The sequence below is a fragment of the Manis pentadactyla genome, chromosome 3 (assembly GCF_030020395.1).
Source record: "Manis pentadactyla isolate mManPen7 chromosome 3, mManPen7.hap1, whole genome shotgun sequence".
In the NCBI taxonomy this organism is placed as follows: Eukaryota; Metazoa; Chordata; class Mammalia; order Pholidota; family Manidae; genus Manis; species Manis pentadactyla.
The window spans coordinates 29183385-29202672 of NC_080021.1; the positions used below are offsets into that span (position 1 = coordinate 29183385).

The 19288-nt window shown below is 32.7% G+C and overlaps 1 protein-coding gene and 1 pseudogene across 5 annotated transcripts in view; both read left to right on the plus strand.

Moving 5' to 3' along the window:
* CSMD3 (CUB and Sushi multiple domains 3) overlaps positions 1 to 19288 on the plus strand; it is a 1218504-nt gene that overhangs the window by 927394 nt on the left and 271822 nt on the right. For all 5 annotated transcript variants that reach the window (XM_057497816.1, XM_036876426.2, XM_057497817.1 and 2 more), the window contains 3 exons: positions 762 to 900; positions 4183 to 4370; positions 11171 to 11365. In XM_057497816.1, coding sequence (XP_057353799.1) covers positions 762 to 900; positions 4183 to 4370; positions 11171 to 11365 — 522 coding nt within the window. The remainder of the gene's footprint in view (positions 1 to 761; positions 901 to 4182; positions 4371 to 11170; positions 11366 to 19288) is intronic.
* On the plus strand, positions 11559 to 12516 carry LOC118907642 (28S ribosomal protein S31, mitochondrial-like; annotated as a pseudogene).

Consider the following 19288-nt stretch of genomic DNA (forward strand, 5'->3'; position numbering starts at 1 on the left):
TATATTATTTTCTGATCATAAACTGTTTAACAGACTTCAACACTAATTCCCTAAAGAATCTATTCTCTGAATTTCACTGACAAGTTTTTCAGCCTCTCCATTGAAGTGTTGCAAAAACCTTTGTTTGGGGCTGCATAATAAATGTAGTAACTGTTTCATCAACAAGTCAGTCCACTAGAATTTAAGAGTATCACTCAGTTAAAGAGTGGTTTATTGTAAAGTGCTGTAGGTTCTCAGTTAATTATCCATTCTCATTTGTTAACTATTATCAAAGCCTCTTACTCTGTAAATATATAAAAAAGGTACTGGGGAAGCTGTGAAAATGAGTGAAATATCTCATCTTCTGTTATTCCACTTAATGAGATTTTGCTTTACTTTGTTTCGTCCATTTTCTGCAACCTTCAGATTTTTCATAGTAACCTTGGGGAAACTATCTTCACCCCTCTTCTCAATGCTTTACTTTTACATGAAATAAAATAGTAATAAAAAAGGGATAGAAGTACATATGTAATTTTTTTCTTGTCTTTAGAAGCCAATAAAGGAGCTAAATTCAATGTATCCATGTATGTATGTATGTATTTAATATTTAATGGCCTCTCTCAAAAGACAATGCAATATTCAAACATCCAATAGTATAAAAGGTCAAGTCTGTACGGAAACTTCCTAAACAGTTTTAGAGAAGTGTTTTCACAAATATTGATAGCTAATACGTTTTACTAATCACTTAAGGGGTTTTGTTTGTTTGTTTGTTTCAATTAAAGCACCCTGTGGAGGCAATTTAACAGGATCTTCAGGCTTTATTCTTTCGCCAAACTTCCCTCATCCATATCCCCATAGCAGGGACTGTGACTGGACTATCACTGTCAATGCTGACTATGTTATCTCCTTGGCATTTATCAGGTGAGTTCTATACAGTTCCACATTTTTTAAATCTTTCTGGTCATTTTGCTTTAGCATTTGCACTAGAAAGAATTTTATTTCTATACATGGTTTTTTTTTTGCTAATTCAAATGCTAATACTATGTAATCAACAGTTTACAAAGCTTTGTGTAATATTATAAATGCCAGTGCAATTCTGAAAGCTAGTGGATGAGTATCTTCCCTAGATTCCGGTGTAAAAGAAACATTATTAAAGGTTGAGTGCTTTATTGACCCTTATGAAATGTGATCTCTTTATAACCTTACCTCCTCCCTGTTCTTACCATCTCTGCTTCAAAAAATTCAGTTTTTCCTAAACTTCAAAATTAAAAGGTCAGCACTTGAAGTACTTTTTTTTCTCCTATATGTGCACCACCTAAAATCTCTATAAAGGACCTAAACACCTATATGTCCAGCAACACCATGGGTCTCTGAAGACACATATTCGACCTACCCTTTCTGGTGTTGTCATTAAGTCAAGTTGACAAAGAATCTGATGTATCATTTCCATATGATTTCTTAGCAGAACTTGTCTCATAAAATAACTTGACATGGTAGTGTTCCAAAACTCACATTTGTTATTTAGAAATGTCGATTGCATGGTTAGCTTAGAACTGAAGTAGTTGAGGACGTAGCTTCCTGTGAGGGAAAGAAGGTGACTGAGTTTGAGCTGTAGCTCTGCGGTTGTCATCTGTGTGACCTCAGTTAAGGTATTTATTTGAATGAGCCTCTGTTTCCTCATAGAGAGCTTACAGCTGTTATCACAAAACCTGGCCTAACTCCTCCCCTTCATATTTCAATGGGAATGTTAGGTATCAGCAACTCAAAGAGCTCGTAAGTAGGAATGTTCCTATATGTCCAATGTCCAGGACTCATGTACATCAGCTCTAGGTAACACAACCCTTCCTTCTGCTACTATGTTGAACTGTTTGCTATTTATATAAAATATTAAGATTAAATATGCATTTTTCTAATACATTGAAACCAAGTTTTAAAAAAAGAATAAGGAAAAGAAAAATTGAACTAATGAGAATTTGAAAAAGTATAAATATATGGAATTTTAATTTATATAGTTTGTAGTGATACATTGACAATTGGTAATAAAGCAGCAATGATGATAATATTACTTGTATCTCAGGACCCAGTTATAAGACAACTTGCTAAAGTAAGTATGATAATTCCCATCTTCATAGTTGAGGAAATGGTAATCCAAACATTAGAAATGACACAGGATTTAGTTTACTTATAAAATTATTTTAGTTAATAAATGCATGGTAGAAAGCTAAATTACATGAAGTGTATAGAACTAAACTTGACTTCCAGCTGTGCATTTATTATGTGACTTCAGGGAGACCACTGATGTTCCAGGGCCTTAGTGTACTCATTAGGAAAATGGTAATGATAATCCCTTCCTTATACCCCCACAGGATTATGGACAAGACAAAGCTAGTATGTGTGACAATGCCTTGTAAAACAGAATGTACTTTTAGAATGTACTGTCCTTCCCATTTTTCAGGAAAAATAATCATTACAGCTAATGTTCCAAAATTTCCTGGGAAAAGATTACTTTTTTATTTTATTTTCACTTTCAAAGAAGTTACAAATCAATATTCTGAGGTATTTATTTAAGACCAAACTAGAAATAAAACAAGAAATGTACTACAATCCATTGTTACATAGGCTTTTGGCCTTCCCCAGATAATGTATGCCACTATAATATATCATTTATAAAGCACTTACTCCTAGTGATTCTCCCAACAGTGAGAGAAGAAGTTGTGATTCTCATCAAATCTTAATGTTGAAAAAGATTAAGTTCAGAAAGGTTGTGCTTTACCCCAGAACAAAGGTAGTAAGTAAGTAATGAATTAAGGCCTTATTCTCTGATTTCTGCTATATTACTGCAAAGTTCCCTAAAATCAGGCCTCATACCCACTTAAAGATTTTAAGAATAATTAATTTGATTACACTTGTGAAGATACTTAATAAATTAAAATAAAATACAACAATGTGGTAGTCCTCCAATTTTCTCTTGTTTTACTGAGTCCCTTATATGTATGGAAAGGTTGGGAAACTGCATTATCCCAGTCTTTTTTCATCACTCTCTATGCACAAATAAACTAGATGGGTTCCTCTCTCTCATACATGAACACTAAAGAGTTAGAATGGCTGTGGAAACTTAACCTCTATAAATCTATTATATTTGGAAACAATCTCTCTCACCTAACAAGTTTCTTATGTAGATGCAAAGATGATAAAAACTTGGCAGAACAGTTGTTCCATAATGGATGATTAACAATGCTAGCTTTATCACTTTTATTTTATATTGTGAACTTGTCGATTTTTCTTAATATCCCATTGAATCCATCCTTTTCTCTGCCACACTATGAGCTAGGTAAAAGAGAGAAAAATGATTGCCTATCTTCTGCCTTCCTAATATGTGGGTTCTGTAGTCATTATGGGGCTATTTTCATACTTTTGAAGATTGTTAAGGCAAGTTTATTATGCAAATTTTGCAATATTAAAATATTGATTTGAGTAATTTACATGCTAAAATGTCCTTATTCACACACTATTTAATGTTGACAACAAAATATTGTTTTGATTTCTCCTGCATTAAGTTCTAAAAGAAGAAAATATATTTACTCTCATGGAAAAGAATACCTAATACAATGTGCAGTGCTTCATTTGAATAATTTAAATGCAAATTTTGTATTTCAAACCATTGTTTGAATGTGATATGTAGAGTTGCATTTTAAAACAGCAAAAAATGCTCATAAATTTTGAAGTTGAAGATAAATAGTACCATTGACCAAGAAGAAAGAGGTTGTATTTTCATGATACGAAATATCCAGGTGAAAAATATTTTAAATAGTTATTGTCCTTTATATTTTACTGACATAAAGTAACTTACATATGGATATGTAGCTAACAAGGAACAGAAACAAGTCTTGAACTTACATCTCTGAGGGGAAACCCTGTACCCTTTCATTAGCTAAGCTGTCTGCCTTTCAATCACTTGTATTCCCTGTAGACACAATGCCAACTAGGAAATATTTGAAAATATCAAGATGTTTTTCTCTTTCCACTGCTGATTTGATATCCTTATTCAGTGTGTTACTGCCAAGTGAATTATCAAATTAGCTTATTTTGACATCTGTTGTTATTTTTAAAGATACTGACTGAAGATGACAATGTGACTATTATGCTTAATACCTTATTAATAACTATTCCACTTACTTTTCCTCACTCTTTCTTTTTTTTTAGTTTTAGCATAGAACCAAACTATGACTTCCTCTATATATATGATGGACCAGACAGTAATAGCCCACTGATTGGAAGTTTTCAAGACAGCAAATTACCAGAAAGAATAGAAAGCAGCTCAAATACCATGCACTTGGCTTTTCGGAGTGATGGATCTGTTAGTTACACTGGATTTCATTTAGAATATAAAGGTAAATGTGAATATTCAATTGTAGCATCATGATTTAAATTGTGTTTTATACAGGAGAATAATTTTGTATTGGCCATTGTCAGTGGTTAGTTAAATATGAATTTCTTAGTGCAGACTACCTCAATTCATCTCATAAAAGGACTCTCACTGTAGACTTTTCCTATCAGTGAGAAGGAAATTAGCATTTCCCTAATTACTACCAAAGGAAATGTATCAGGCAAACAAATTAGCAATTAGTATACTGTGGAAGTTGGCTGAGATTGCAAAATATTTTTTAAAAAACAAACTCATTTTTTGGAAGCTGAAGATTCCACATCTTTACTCAGAAATTACTCTCAGTGATAAGGAGAATGTGTAATGATAATTATGTTTTGAAAAATGTCTAAAGATATTTAGATGTGTCATCATCCAAAATATGGAGAATAAAATGTGATATTTATAATATTTTAGAATATTTCTGCAAGTATTTAAATATATCAATATTACAATGCCTATTAATGTTATAAACATTTCATTAAGTTTTAAACTTATTGACTCTAAGAATGAATTAGATCTTAGTTGTTTAAAGTTAAATTTTATTTTTCAATAATTGAGTCATAAAAGAAATAATTCATCTCAAGCTATCAACTGAGTTCTAAAAATACATAGTTTGGATTTGTTACTTATCACTTGCCTTTTTTATTATGAAATATTTTAAATAATCAAAACTTACACAGTATAATAAAACAAACTTCAAAGTATCCATCATCAAATTTGGCAAGCCTTATTGCCTAAGATCATTGTATTCTTGTTTTAAAAACTACAGTAACACATATGCAATTGAAATTCCTTTTGCATTTGCCATGGGAACAGGGGATTTGTCTCTTCAGGGCTATCAGAAGAAGCCTAGATAAATTAAAATAGAATGGTTTAAAGAAAGCTTTTGTAAAGAAAAGGAAAACTCACAAGTAAGCAAGATACAGATCTTGGAGTCCTCTAATGTCTACATCATGACTTGGAAATTCTTGTGGGACATGAACATGATATGGATTTCATGCCCATGGAAAAAACTAAGCCTTCTCTGGTTCTTTCCTCTTACAAAGCAAAGTAAGAAAATGGCTTTGTGAGTGGGAGAATTCAGGTTTTCTATTTAATTTTAGATTTTAAAAATGTTTTTCTAAAAATTAGTTATTTCCATTCAAGTTTTCAAATGTGTTGACATGAAAATATTCACAGTAATACCTTACTTTATTTGTTGCTGTATGTCTATTAATATTTAGTATTTTTGTTAATATTACTTTTATCTATATTATTTCTTCCATATTTTTTCTATATTTGCTTTTGTTTTTTCTAACTTACTGAAATAAATAAATACTAATCATATTAAATTTCTATTTTTTCACTTTTAATATGAACTCCCATGGCTGTAAGTTTTCCTCTAAGTACCACTTCAGTTACTTTGCAGGAGTTTAAATATTGAGAGATTTATTATTCAACCCTAAATTTGTTCTAATTGTATGGTAGTATGATTTTTGCTGTGCTTAAGAGTTACTTTAAAATAATTTCATTGAATTTCAATTTATGTTTAATTATAAATTTCAAATTTACTTGTACTGCAGTCAGATATGTATGATTCTAATTCTTTGGTAGGTCTTAAGATTTATTTTGTGGCTTATCACACAATAAATGTTTATGCATGCCTCCAGTATGCTTGGAGAGAAGAGCATCATGTAACTGATGGGTGAAGTTTTTTTGTATATACCCACTAATTTAAACTCTCTAATTATATTTCTAAAGTATTTATATCATCACCATTTTTAAAAATATGCTTTATCTAGCAATTATTGTAATACTTGGGAAAATCTATTACCAATAAGAGTAAAGGCAAATAATAATATAAGAGTACAGGTAAAGAGAAATTCCATGAACTATGATCCTTCTTCCTGGACACTACAGTTACTCCACACCATTGTCAAATACTACACAAACACCCTCTTACACATAATTTCACAAGGTCCAATTTTACATTCCAGATGGTATTTCTTTATCATGTTAGTACTGGGTTCATTATACTCCCAAACCAAATCTAATTAATTATCATCATAAGGGTCGTCAAAACCCTCACCTCGGAGAAAATTCTACTCCCTACTTCAGGTTCCCCAGTATGTCTTTTCTTCTCAGCCTCCCTATTTCCTATCCTTATTTCAAAAATAATTACCTCTTTAATTGTCCAGTTTCTTAAAGCTGTTAAAGTGTTCCTTACATTTATTTCTGCCACAGGGAGACAAACATCTCAGAATTTTTAAGATAAAATGTGCAATCCCAAAATGAACTGGCATATACATGGAATCCTTGGATAGTAAAAACGTTTCCTTTGTCATTGTAATACATGTCATATATTTTGACTTAAGCATGTTGATTTCTGTTAGCCCACTGAAAAAGTAAAGCTTTTTGGTCCTGACTCTCCCTCTAAATAATGCTTTTAGTAGGCATTTAATTAAAAAGCCATAAGTCCAACACCTACCTCTATTATAGCTCATACCAGAATATAGTTGCAATTGTTCTCCTTACCGAATCTTACTTCTGTTTGGATGCAGATTCATAGAAACTATGCAAACAAAGCATTTGAACAATGAACAAGTCCTATATTTGAATATCACATAAACACAAGCCTGTTAACATGAATTCTGGAAAAAATACCACTTTTTGTTTACATAAAACAATGGTCGATATGTTCCAGTGTTGTAGACACCCATAAATTGGAACAGAGAAGTGGAAGTTTGGGGTTAAGGGAAAATATTTTGCTAATTTGGAAGCAATGTCCCCAAAGAGTTTAAATCAGGCCTAATCTCTATTTATCTCAGTAATTTCAAGAAGATACAATACTAACAAATTTACAGTTTAATAAATATTTAGAGTTTAAACAGTGTTCTCATTTACATTGTTCTAATATTAAGACCATTTTAGATTATAATGTCACTAAGATTGTCTTAAATATTTATGATCATAATATTTATACAAATATGACTCATAATAATGATATTTGTAATATTGAAACAAAATATATTGATTTGGTTGAAAGAGAATACACAGTTTTGTGCTATGGAAGGCAACCTCCTAGCAGCTGGTGCTTTAGTTTAGGGGATGTCAATTTATAGGCACCAATATGTACAGTAAAAGACCTATGAATGGTTGTATATATATATGATATAAATCATCTGCTCCAAGAACCTTAAAGTAACAAAAATTACTTTCTGAATTAGCATAGCAATTTAAGGTAAGATAGTTTTTTTAATAGCACATCCTATTAAATTGCAACTGTGCCCAGAAGTTTTCTGGGGAAAATCATTTCATTCCCATTGCAGCAGTGTTTTTGAAAATAAGAGAGATCTATGTATGGTTTATATTTATTCTCAAAGAGCACCATGGGAGATCTGGCCAGACTCACCTGGGGCTGTTAATAGGGAGGGCCTCTTGGGACTGATTATAGTTAGATGAGGGGACTGCAATGCATACACAACTTGAAGGGAACATGGCTATTAGTTGCTGAACATATGAACTCATGTATATGCCTAATCACACATATCCACTATTCTGTAAATAACAGGAAGTTGGATATAATATTCTCTGGTCACCTCTCAAAAAATATAACTAATTTTGATTATCCTCAGAATGATATAATTCATAATAATTGTCCCTTCATGAGTATTTACCTATATATGGGAATACATTTTGAATTAAAATCCCTTTAATAATAAAAATGCTTATGGTTCTTATTAGCCCAGAAAAGGTATTTATTTATCAATCAGCCATTAAGCATGAATGAATGAACATTATTTAATTATCACTATGCCTGATCTAAATATGATAAAAACTTTAAAATGTTATAGATATTATGCTTACTACCTATAGCACCATCTGTATTCATTCATGAATAAAATGGAAACAAAAGCAGAGTAAAGTTTAGTTTTACCCATTCAATCTTCTTTAAGGCACATTTTCAACTCAGTAATGTCAAGCTTTTTCATTAAAATAAACATTTATGATATTTTAATTCCCTACAGAAAAAATCTGAAAAATACATGATCCTTAAAAAGGAAAAGAAAAGCTATAGGTAAATATACAAGATATAAACTTTATTGCTTATGCTTACTTCTATCTTCCAACAGACGTCTTCTAATATAGTGTACTTGGAGAATATAAAGCAAGGGACTCTTTTATCTAGTATCTATTCAGTAGGCAAATTATTAGTAAGCCAAATACAAGTAGTCATAAATAATAATGCTATCAACTTTTCTACCTCGCAATTTACTTTTCCAGAAACTAAGTTCACCTTTCCATCTACTGCCTAGACCTTTACATGAGGATTCTCCAGGCGTTTTTAGAATTTTCTGATGTACTTGCTATAGCATACATTAAAATAAAACAAGGACCATATTATTCATAGAAACCTATTCACCATAGATTTAAAGTAGTGTGTACACATGAGATAAATGAATCCTTTCAAAATGAGGCTAGCAATATAAAATTTTTAGAGGCAATATTTTTATTTTGTTAACCATAATCTCCTTTCCTCAAAAAGTAAGATGTTCGCATTATAGATTCACTGATATGTCACTGAAACTTTTGAGAGAACTTTAAAGAAGGAAAAACCAAACTTTTAAAAAGGTGAATATTAGGCAATTGGAGCTGTCAAAGAGATTAATACTTTTATACTGTAATTTCAGTCCTTGCTTTTCCCTCAAGGGACTTAGCTCCATTTCACAAAGGCCAGCTGTAACTGCTATGTTGCTGTTCTGCTGAGAAGTTACATTGTGTTTTCCTGCCTGTTTGAGGAAAGGCTCAATGTGAGGTTTTATTCTTAAAAACAAGCCAACCTCTGCAAAACTAAAGCCCCATTCTTAGTAGCAAAATTTAGTGTTCACCCTCCTGGTTATTTCCCGAAAACGGCATTGTGTGAATATTTTACCTGAGAAGAAATACAGTGCATTGGATTGGGAAGCAATTTTCATAGTGGAGTCTGAATATAATGTGTGGGATGAAAATTTCATGTGTGTATGCATGTGTATGTGTGTGCATGCACATATGTGTGTATATGTGCATACCCTTGAGAGAAAATCAAGTTATTTAGCTAAGGATTGAAACTCAGGAATCAGGTTAATCTGACTTGCACGTGACATACACCTTTTCCCCTTCATGCCCTCCTCCCTCTTTCATCTAGTCAGTACTTCATCTCTTAAGGCTCAGTTTAGATGTCAGTTCTTCAGGAACATTCCTGAATGTTCCCTTTATGCAATACTCATCACTTTTACTAGAAGTATTTATTTAATATAATTCTTAATAGATTCTAAATGCCACAAGAACCAGAGTATTTTCTGATTGTTCACTGCTGTATTTCCAGTGAGTCAGGTAGTGGGTTCCTCAATATTTGTTGGAAAGAAGGAAGAAAGGAAGGAAAGTGGACCTTCTTCATTCCTCTGGTATTCTATTGAAAGCATTTAAATGTTTGATTACATCATTTCCCCTCTAGCTGAAATTGTGAGAAACCTTATATAGTGTTCTTCCTAAAGCACAAATTTATTTCATTTCCTATAAATGTTGAACTGCTTTGACTCTGCAAACTTTTATGAATGGAATAAATATATTCTTGCTATTGCAATTAATCAGATTTGGATATAATCTCTATAATAGCCAAACACCAAGATATTATTGACGTAAATTACAGTAATTCCATGAGTCATATCCACTTCCTGACATCCAATGAACGTTAAGATAAATTCTAATGTAGAAAATCACCACATTTGTTATCCTGAGTTGGTGATGGCCCTTACTTTGCGCATTTCTTTATTATTTGTTATTATTATCTATAATATCTTTATTATTTATTTTAATAACATTAATAATTATTGATATTAACAATTATCTATAATAATAAAATGGAAATATTAAGGCATTACCCCAGTTTGTTAATAACAAAGTATTCTAGCACTACTCCCCAAAATGGATGAACTAATTTTCCTGTTTCTCTATGTATTTTCAGAATGTTCTGACAATCTCATTAGTTCACCATCTGAGTATTCACAAAACAATTCCTTTGTTGTGAATGGACTTTACTTCTCAATTTGTCTGGAACTATTAGCTTTGAAAGTGCTTGATTTTGACATAGACTCTGTGTCCATAAAGATCATGGTTGGGATTTTATACTTTGTTGCTAGTTTATAATGCACAGACCTCTGATAGAAATGTGTGAGATGACTAGAGGAGGTAAATTAAGAGAAATGGTTTTAGAATAGAGAAAAAGTGTCTTTTACTTTCTCCCAGACATGAAATGTACTGAGCTCATTTCTAGGTTCAGTCACATGGAATGGGTATACATTATTTGGGGGAAGGTCTTTTAAATAAATAAATAAGTACTGATTGTTTTCTAATATAATCCATTCAAACTACATATGCATGGATTATAACATGTAATTTCTGATAAACTCTAAAACTGTGTGTTTGACTATATAGTCTCATTAAATTTAGTAGCTTATATATTAGTATATTTATATTTTATATATTTTATATAAGTATATTTAGTATTTATAATACTGATTTTAATGAGCAGACCAATGAAGAATTTTGTTCTCTTACTAATCAGTAAGAATTAACACAATGTCAGATATGGCTAAGGCCCACTTTGTATTTTGAGCTCTCAAATAGAGGCAGAAAAGATGCTGGTGGTTTTCCCTTTCATTGAAAGGGAGAAATAAAGACATTTTAAAGGTTTCATAGAAAATGGTATTTTAAAACAATTCATTTTATATTGACACTCTTTTACAGCAAAACTCCGAGAGTCCTGCTTTGATCCAGGCAGTATAATGAATGGCACCAGACTTGGGATGGATTATAAATTAGGGTCAACGGTCACGTATTACTGTGATGCTGGCTATGTTCTTCAAGGTTATTCGACGCTCACCTGTATCATGGGAGACGATGGACGGCCTGGATGGAATAGAGCCTTGCCAAGTTGCCATGGTAAGAACCATTTTTTACTAACTTTTCATTATTACAGAGAATCAAGAAATGTTCAAAACCATTTCTATATTTTTAAATAAGCAACCATTTAGCATACAATCCACAAGTGTGGTATGGGCAATGCAGAGATTTTATCAAGGATTTTTAAATTGGATTCAATGAAGAAGTGGTTTCAGAAAACTTTATATTCCAGATGTCTGTGAATGTGCATGTTATAGTAGGTGAGCTCACTGAGAGCAGGATGTTACCTGTTCTGTATTCAGGACTTAGCAGAGTGCCTGAAAATATTAGGTACTCAAAAGTATCAGTGGAGTAAGTAAGGAATAAACTCACTGAAACTGAAATTTCAACAAAAGTAGATAAATTCAATAACTTAAGTATTATCAAGAATTGGTGATAAATCTTCCACTAAAGTAGAAATATAGAAAATATACATTTCTTCTGAGAATTAGGTTGTCTAAAATCAACAACCAAGTTGGAGCTGCTCAGACAGCTCCAGCAGCAGTAGGAAGACTCAAGGACATCAAGAAAGATGGAGAAAGACCTAAAATTAGTTTCAGCAGCATAATATCAGATATGAAATTTGCCAGATCTGCTAGTTACAGTCAGCACAAGACCAGAGCATCAGATTCAGTTTGATGAAGGATCTGACCAGGATCAGAGCCAGGAGAAATCTGCTGATCTTAGAAAAAGTCTTAGACAAAATATATTCAAGGAAAAAAGACTTAACTTTTTTGAAATAAAGGCAGTCACCAAAGACGCACCTGAAACAGAGACATCACTTTCACTTAGGGTATAGAATTTGCTAGGCAGTGAGCTGTGACAAATGAACAGCTCATTCAGAGTGGTTTTGAAGACATGATCATGTGGATACAGGAGGGAAAACTGGGCGTCTCCAATTAACAATCAAGCAGGTTTTGATGATGATGGTTCAGAATTTCAGGAATATATATTTCTGGATAAATACCCAGAGGAGTTTCCAAAACAAAGACTGATTTGACAGTGTTGAAATTGGTAACCTGGTGGCTTCTCCAAAAACCTGTATCTGAGTGTTAAACAGAAAGTCAAACACAGAGTAGTTTAGAAATTATTTTAATGAAAAATAGGACATTCTAAAAGACACTGACATAGAGTTCAATTGTAGACAGTGAAAATTTTATTTCAAGCTCTTGGAGATGGATATTGTAAGTAAATAAAATAATTTTATTAGGAGAAAAAAATGCATGTTCAAAAATCATATGCTTGTAGGTCTGCTTTTGTTATGTAGCTGTATTCCTATTACATTAATGTGTGTATGCAATTTAATTAGTAGTTTAAAACCTATACATGCTTATGTTACTCTACAAGAAGATATGTCAAAGAAATAATCAATCTTCCCATGTTTTCTTCCATCTGCTACTTCTATAGCTTTTCTTCTTCCTTCCTAATTACAACGCTTTAGTAGAATTCATGCCTCATATCGAAAATTACCGAGTATCATAATTCTTCCAAGTGGTAAAGATACCTCAAGACAAATGCTGGGCATAGAAGCCACAGTGCATAAATCTTCAAAGAAGTAAAAAGCTAACCTTTTCAAACAATATTGCTTCTCTCTCACTTACCAACTTTACATTTCCCTGTATGGCCCTGAAAGATGACTGGTTAGCCAGAGACGGGTAAGATTCCTCAAGGGAGGAACAACCTAAGACAGGCACAGTCGCAGGGGGGCCATCAGGTGATAAATTGGGGATCAACAGAGGTGAGGCTTAGAACCTCACCTCTCGTGTTTTGAGAGAAATCTTCTGCATCTGTGGATGTTTTGTTGCCCTTATCTAGCTTGAATTAATACTTAGTCTATAGACACAGACCTGATCATCTACATTTGCCCTCTTACAGCACTAAATTATGTTTTCTACCTTTATCTTGCATCTACCTACCACTTCAGCATTTTATTTAAAAAAAATAAGGGAGAAATGTGGGATTCACATATAAATGAATAATCATATCTGACTTGATTGTTTATAGTTCATGATGCGTGATCAAAACCAAAAGTTTCTGTGATATGACTGCCCTTGCACTGTTCACCATGTAAGAACTTATTCACTATGTAAGAACTTGTTCACCATGTAAGAACTTGTTTGTTATGCTTCAGAAGATTGGAGACTGTTATGAATTAGGCTTGGGGTTGATTAATGATTGTGCATTGAGTCCCCTATACAGAATTTTATTGTTAACCATTTGATCAATAAATATGAGAGATGCTTTCTCAAAAAAAAAAAGAAAGTCTAAAAAAAAAATCCACTAGTCCATATTTATTTATGAAAATGATGAAGTATCTCTTTAGAATGTACCTTTCTACTAAAAGATGAGAATAAATTCATACCAATCTAAAATAGAAAAAAAAATCATATGTGTATATAACTCTATGAGGATAGAGATATAGTGGAAAAATAAAAAACAGCTCAATAAGGAAAGAGAAACAATGATATCACTATGGAAAGCTACCACAGACTCCTTAGTCAATTGAATGATCCTAATGCATTATACAAGTTGACATGGTGATGATATCATCTAGGGCAGATTTTCCAAACTATGCGGTCACCACCAGTGAGTCACAAAATCACCTCACTGGGTCATGACCAGCATTTTACAATTGATGTAAAATTGTATAAAATAAAGATATATATATAAAAAGGAAAAAAAGAAGAAAATTACAATTCAAAAAGCATAGTAAAGATAAATACTATTTTGTGGAACTTTTTGCAGTTGTATATACAGAGATAAATAAAATACAATAAATATACATATACCTGTGTGTGTGTGTGTGTGTGTGTGTGTGTGTGTGTGTGTGTATGTAGGTGTGTATTTGTATTTTGCAATGATATAAAGTGCATTTTTTACTATGAATTTCAGTGGACAAAAAGCCAACAACATTGATCTGATGGTTAAAATTATAGATTTCTGGCATATTATATACATGTCAATTTTAGTTGTATAATGTTTTTCTGTATTAGAATTATGCTTACATGGTTTCTGAGTGACAAAGTCATTTGACCTCTTCAATTATTCTAAAATGAGGATTACTGAAATTCTTCAAAATGTTAAGTAATAAAGAAATGGTAGATACCTACTAAATGGTCACTCTGTTATTATCAGAACAGCTAGTTAATTCTTGACTTGATAGTTTCATTTGTCAGAAGATAAAGGGAATGAAAAGAGAAATAGTACTTTGGATTTAACTCTGCCAAGGAGAAAAGAAAAAGAATTGACAACATGGAAGTTTACAGAAAATTTTAATGATTGTAATATCTTAGCATTTAGACCCATACAAAGAATCTAAAGTGTATATAACTAATAAAACATATTTAAACTTAGAAAAGCAGTTTTCAAAGTTTACTGTCATTAATCATTAAGAAATCATGGAAAATTTCCAGGAGCCATAGAAGAAATCACCAAAAATCCTAACAGAGAAAACTCAAAGGATACAGAAAACTATAGATCAACAGGATAGGTGTTAATTACTGAGATAAGTAATTTAATAGATGGTTTTCAATGACCTAGGTTAAAATAATGTTATTACCAGTGTACAAATCATTCTCTTAATAATATGCCTGCCTAGAGTAATCCTGTTCTTTTCCAGTATGTATGTTGGTGGGCCATAAAAATGTTAATTTCATCATGGAATATGCCATAATACATACAAATAAATCCTTCTGAACTAAAAATATTTCATGATATCAAAATCATCTAAGTGTATTTCATGTTGGTCAAATAGTCCTACATACAGACAAAATGGAGGGAAAGGGAAGAATAGATCTGTGTTCAATTCTTTTTACCATATCTGTGATTTGAGGCCTGCTGAGCCTTGATTTTTTTTTTTTGGTATCATTAATCTACAGTTACATGAGGAACATTATGTTTACTAGACACCCCCCATCACCAAGTCCCCCCAACATACCCCATAACAGTCTCTGTCCATCAGCGTAGTAAGATGCTATAGAGTCACTACTTGTCTTCCCTGTGTTGTACAGTTCTCCCTGGGCCCCCCCATAATAAATGCTAATGATAATGATCCCTTTCTTCCCCCTGCTGCCTTATCCCTCCCTTTCCACCCATCCTCCCCAGTCCCTTTCTCTTTGGTAACTGTTAATCCATTCTTGGGTTCTGTGGGTCTGCTGCTGTTTTGCTCCTTCAGTTTTTCCTTTGTTCTTATAACTTCACAGATGAGTGAAATCATTTGATACTTGCCTTTCTCTGCCTGGCTTATTTCACTGAGCATAATACCCTCTAGCTCCATCCATGTTGTTGCAAATGGTAGGACTTGTTTTCTTCTTATGGCTGAATAATATTCCATTGTGTATATGTACCACCTCTTCTTTATCCATTCATCTACTGATGGACACTTAGGTTGCTTCCAATTCTTGGCTATTGTAAACAGTACTGCGATAAACATAGGGGTGCATCTATCTTTTTCAAACTGGGCTGCTGCATTATTAGGGTAAATTCCTAGGAGTGGAATTCCTGGGTCAAAAGGTATTTCTATTTTGAGCTTTTTGAGGAACCTCCATACTGCTTTCCACAATGGTTGAACTAATTTACATTTCCACCAGCAGTTTAAAAGGATACCCCTTTCTCCACAACCTCGCTAACCTTTATTGTTTTTTGTCTTTTAGATGGTGGCAATCCTTACTGGTGTGAGGTGATATCTCATTGTGGTTTTAATTTTCATTTCTCTGATGACTAGCGATGTGGAGCATCTTTTCATGTGTCTGTTGGCCATCTGAATTTCTTCTTTAGAGAACTGTCTGTTCAGCTCCTCTGACCATTTTTTTATTGGATTATTTGCTTTTTGTTTGTTGAGGTGCATGAGCTCTTTATATATTTTGGATGTCAACCCTTAATCGGATCTGTCATTCATGAATATATTCTCCCATATTGTAGGATGTCTTTTTGGTCTATTGATGGTGTCCTTTGCTGTACAGAAGCTTTTCATTTTGATATAGTCCCACTTGTTCATTTTTGCCTTTGTTTCCCTTGCCTGGGGAGATATGTTCATGAAGAAGTTGTTCATGTTTATGTGCAAGAGATTTTTGCCTATGTTTTTTTTCTAAGAGTTTTATGGTTTCATGACTTACATTCAGGTCTTTGATCCATTTTGAGTTTACTTTTGTGCATGGGGTTAGACAATGATCCAGTTTCATTCTCTTACATGTAGCTGTCCACTTTTGCCAACACCAGCTGTTGAAGAGGCTGTCATTTCCCCATTGTATGTCCATGTGAGCCTTGATTTTTGAATCTGAAAATCAAAACTGAATAATAATCATTCTAAAACTGGATAATGGTTATTCATTCAATAGGTTATTATGAAGATTTAATTAACATAGCACATACAGAGGGCATAGAAAATACCTGGCAAATACTTGCATATTAATATATGTAATTTTTCACCACAGTGTTCCAAAAGTACCATAGCACTGGAAGATACGCATTGCACTTTGCATTTTGTGTTATATTTTAGTTGAACTAGTACATTTCTATCTTTTTAAGATTAATTAAGTCTAATTTATTTATGTTATATGGAAACATATTCACTCACTCCAGGAAATAGCACAGAGTTCAGTATTTTTAAATTTCTTAAGAGATGATAATTTGTACCATTAAGTTGGATATCACTAGACTTTTAACCGTAATGCCAAAACAGTGTGGAAATCAAGTGAAAGTTACTCAATGCATGCTTTAAGCTATTGCAAAATAATTAAGATACATTTATTTAAGTATGAACACAACTGATAATTTCTAGTACAGTGGAGGAGGGAAAACTGAACTGTTTTAGAAATAGATATATTTAACTATGATTTAAAACCAAAAAAGCCTGGGTCAGCTATATGACCTTGTTCAAGTTATTCATTTTGTATATCTAAGCATGATGTAATATTGTATCATTTCTAAGTTGTTGGGAGAATTATATTAAATAACATGTAAAGCATTTGGTTCTGTGGCTATTAACTGTCACAGTGAGCATAGCTTAAAACATTTTAGTTTCTTGATCGGGTTCACACGCATCTATTTGTTTTTCCTTTCAATGATAATACAAAAATTGAAACTACACAGGACTGGCAGACTTTCATATTTAATAATCTAATACTTTAAAAGACAAAATTGGTGTGCAAAGTATGTACAACAGCACTAGAAAGGTTTGCTGTTCATAAAGATAAACTCTTTTTAAGTGAGATAAACATTGTATGTTTTAATCAAAGTAAAATATGCATTGGTAACTAAGAAAACAATGCAGGGTAACTTACTACTTAAAACAATTTAAAGCAATGGTCACCTGCCCTGCCCCCCTCTATTCTCCTATTCCTCAATCTCCTCTTCTAGTAGTTTCTACTCCGCATTGCTCTGATGGCCTTCTCTTCTCTCTGACTGCAGAACATATGAAGCTGTTTCTTGATTTACCAACTCTAGACAAGACCTGTTGATTTTCAGATACAAAAGATCAAAAGTTATGCCACGTCCAGTCCCATTCTTTAGTGTTTCAGAGTTATGTTATTTTTTATTATTCTGGTAATTTGCTTGATCGTATATTAATTTGTTTATGCCTCTATTTCTAGTCTCATCAATGATTGAGATTACTTGCTATTGTTCCTGCTTTTCATGCTAAGTCTTACCCCACAGTAGGAATCCTGACTAAAACCTCTAAGAATATGGGCAGGAAATTTTAACTAGCTGGTAGGCTTTGCTTTAGAGTAAATAAGTAGGGAGTTCACTAATAGATTACGATCAATAAGTGCCAACATAAGGAAACCTTTTCTCTTTTAATGTAAAAGTCAAGCCCAACATAACCATACTCTGCAAACTCTTGAAACGCAACCATATTTTGCTTTTTCTTATAATACTGGCTTAGTATCACCCTTGGGCTGCATATAACTTTGTAGCATGTAACACATTAATTTACACAAGCAGGCTTTTAGTAAATTATGTTTTTAACCTGCACTGAACCATAAGAATTTACAAAATTTATCTCTTTTAGAATATAGATTTTTATCATGGTTTAAGATTAAGTGTACATTTTAAATCTGAAGAAAGTGTTTTTAAGAGCTTTGCTGGACACTGGGAGACTCTATTTTTCAGAAGTAGATCCAAAATGATACATAGCCTGTGGTAAATCCTGCTCAGTGATGAGAAACCCTGTAGTTTATCTCATGAGACTGTCACATATATTAAATGATAGCAGAACAGGATATCTGTACCTGCAATTCACGTTCTGATCAAAAATACTGTTTGGAAAATAATTTCTTCCCTTATTATTTTTCATATTTTGGAAAGTATCTGTCAAAAATCTGAATTACTTTGGTTATCTATAGACCTAGACCTATTGGATTAAAGTAGAAGTCATATATCATTCTTATCCATAATCTGACTCAATATTAGCTAAAGGTAATAAAACAGAAATAGTAACAGATTCCATATTTTTCCTTAATATTCATTACTTACTGTATTTCACCTAATGGCATTGCATTTATTTATATAAACACATATCTATCTTGATCAAGGGCACCAGCTATGTCTTGGCTCTTAGCTTCTCTCCTAACTAGTTTCTCTCCTTCTCTTGTCTCCCCCTAACATATCTGATGAAAATAACAAAGGAAGCTCCAAAGCAAATGTCAGATTATAGCATATGCTTACCCCAAATCCACCACTGGCCTCCTAAATCTGAGGAAACACCAAAGATTTTATTATATGAAATTCTACTTAATCTGCCTGCATATACCCTGACCTCTACTATTCTGCTCCCTATTAAACTCCTTGAGCCATCCTGGCCTCCCTGATGTTTTCCAAAGCACTGCTCACACTGCTTCAGGGCTTTTCTGCTTACTATCCTTTCTGCCTGAATGCTTTTTCTTTAGCTCTCTGACTTCCTTTAGGCATATGATCACTTGTCTC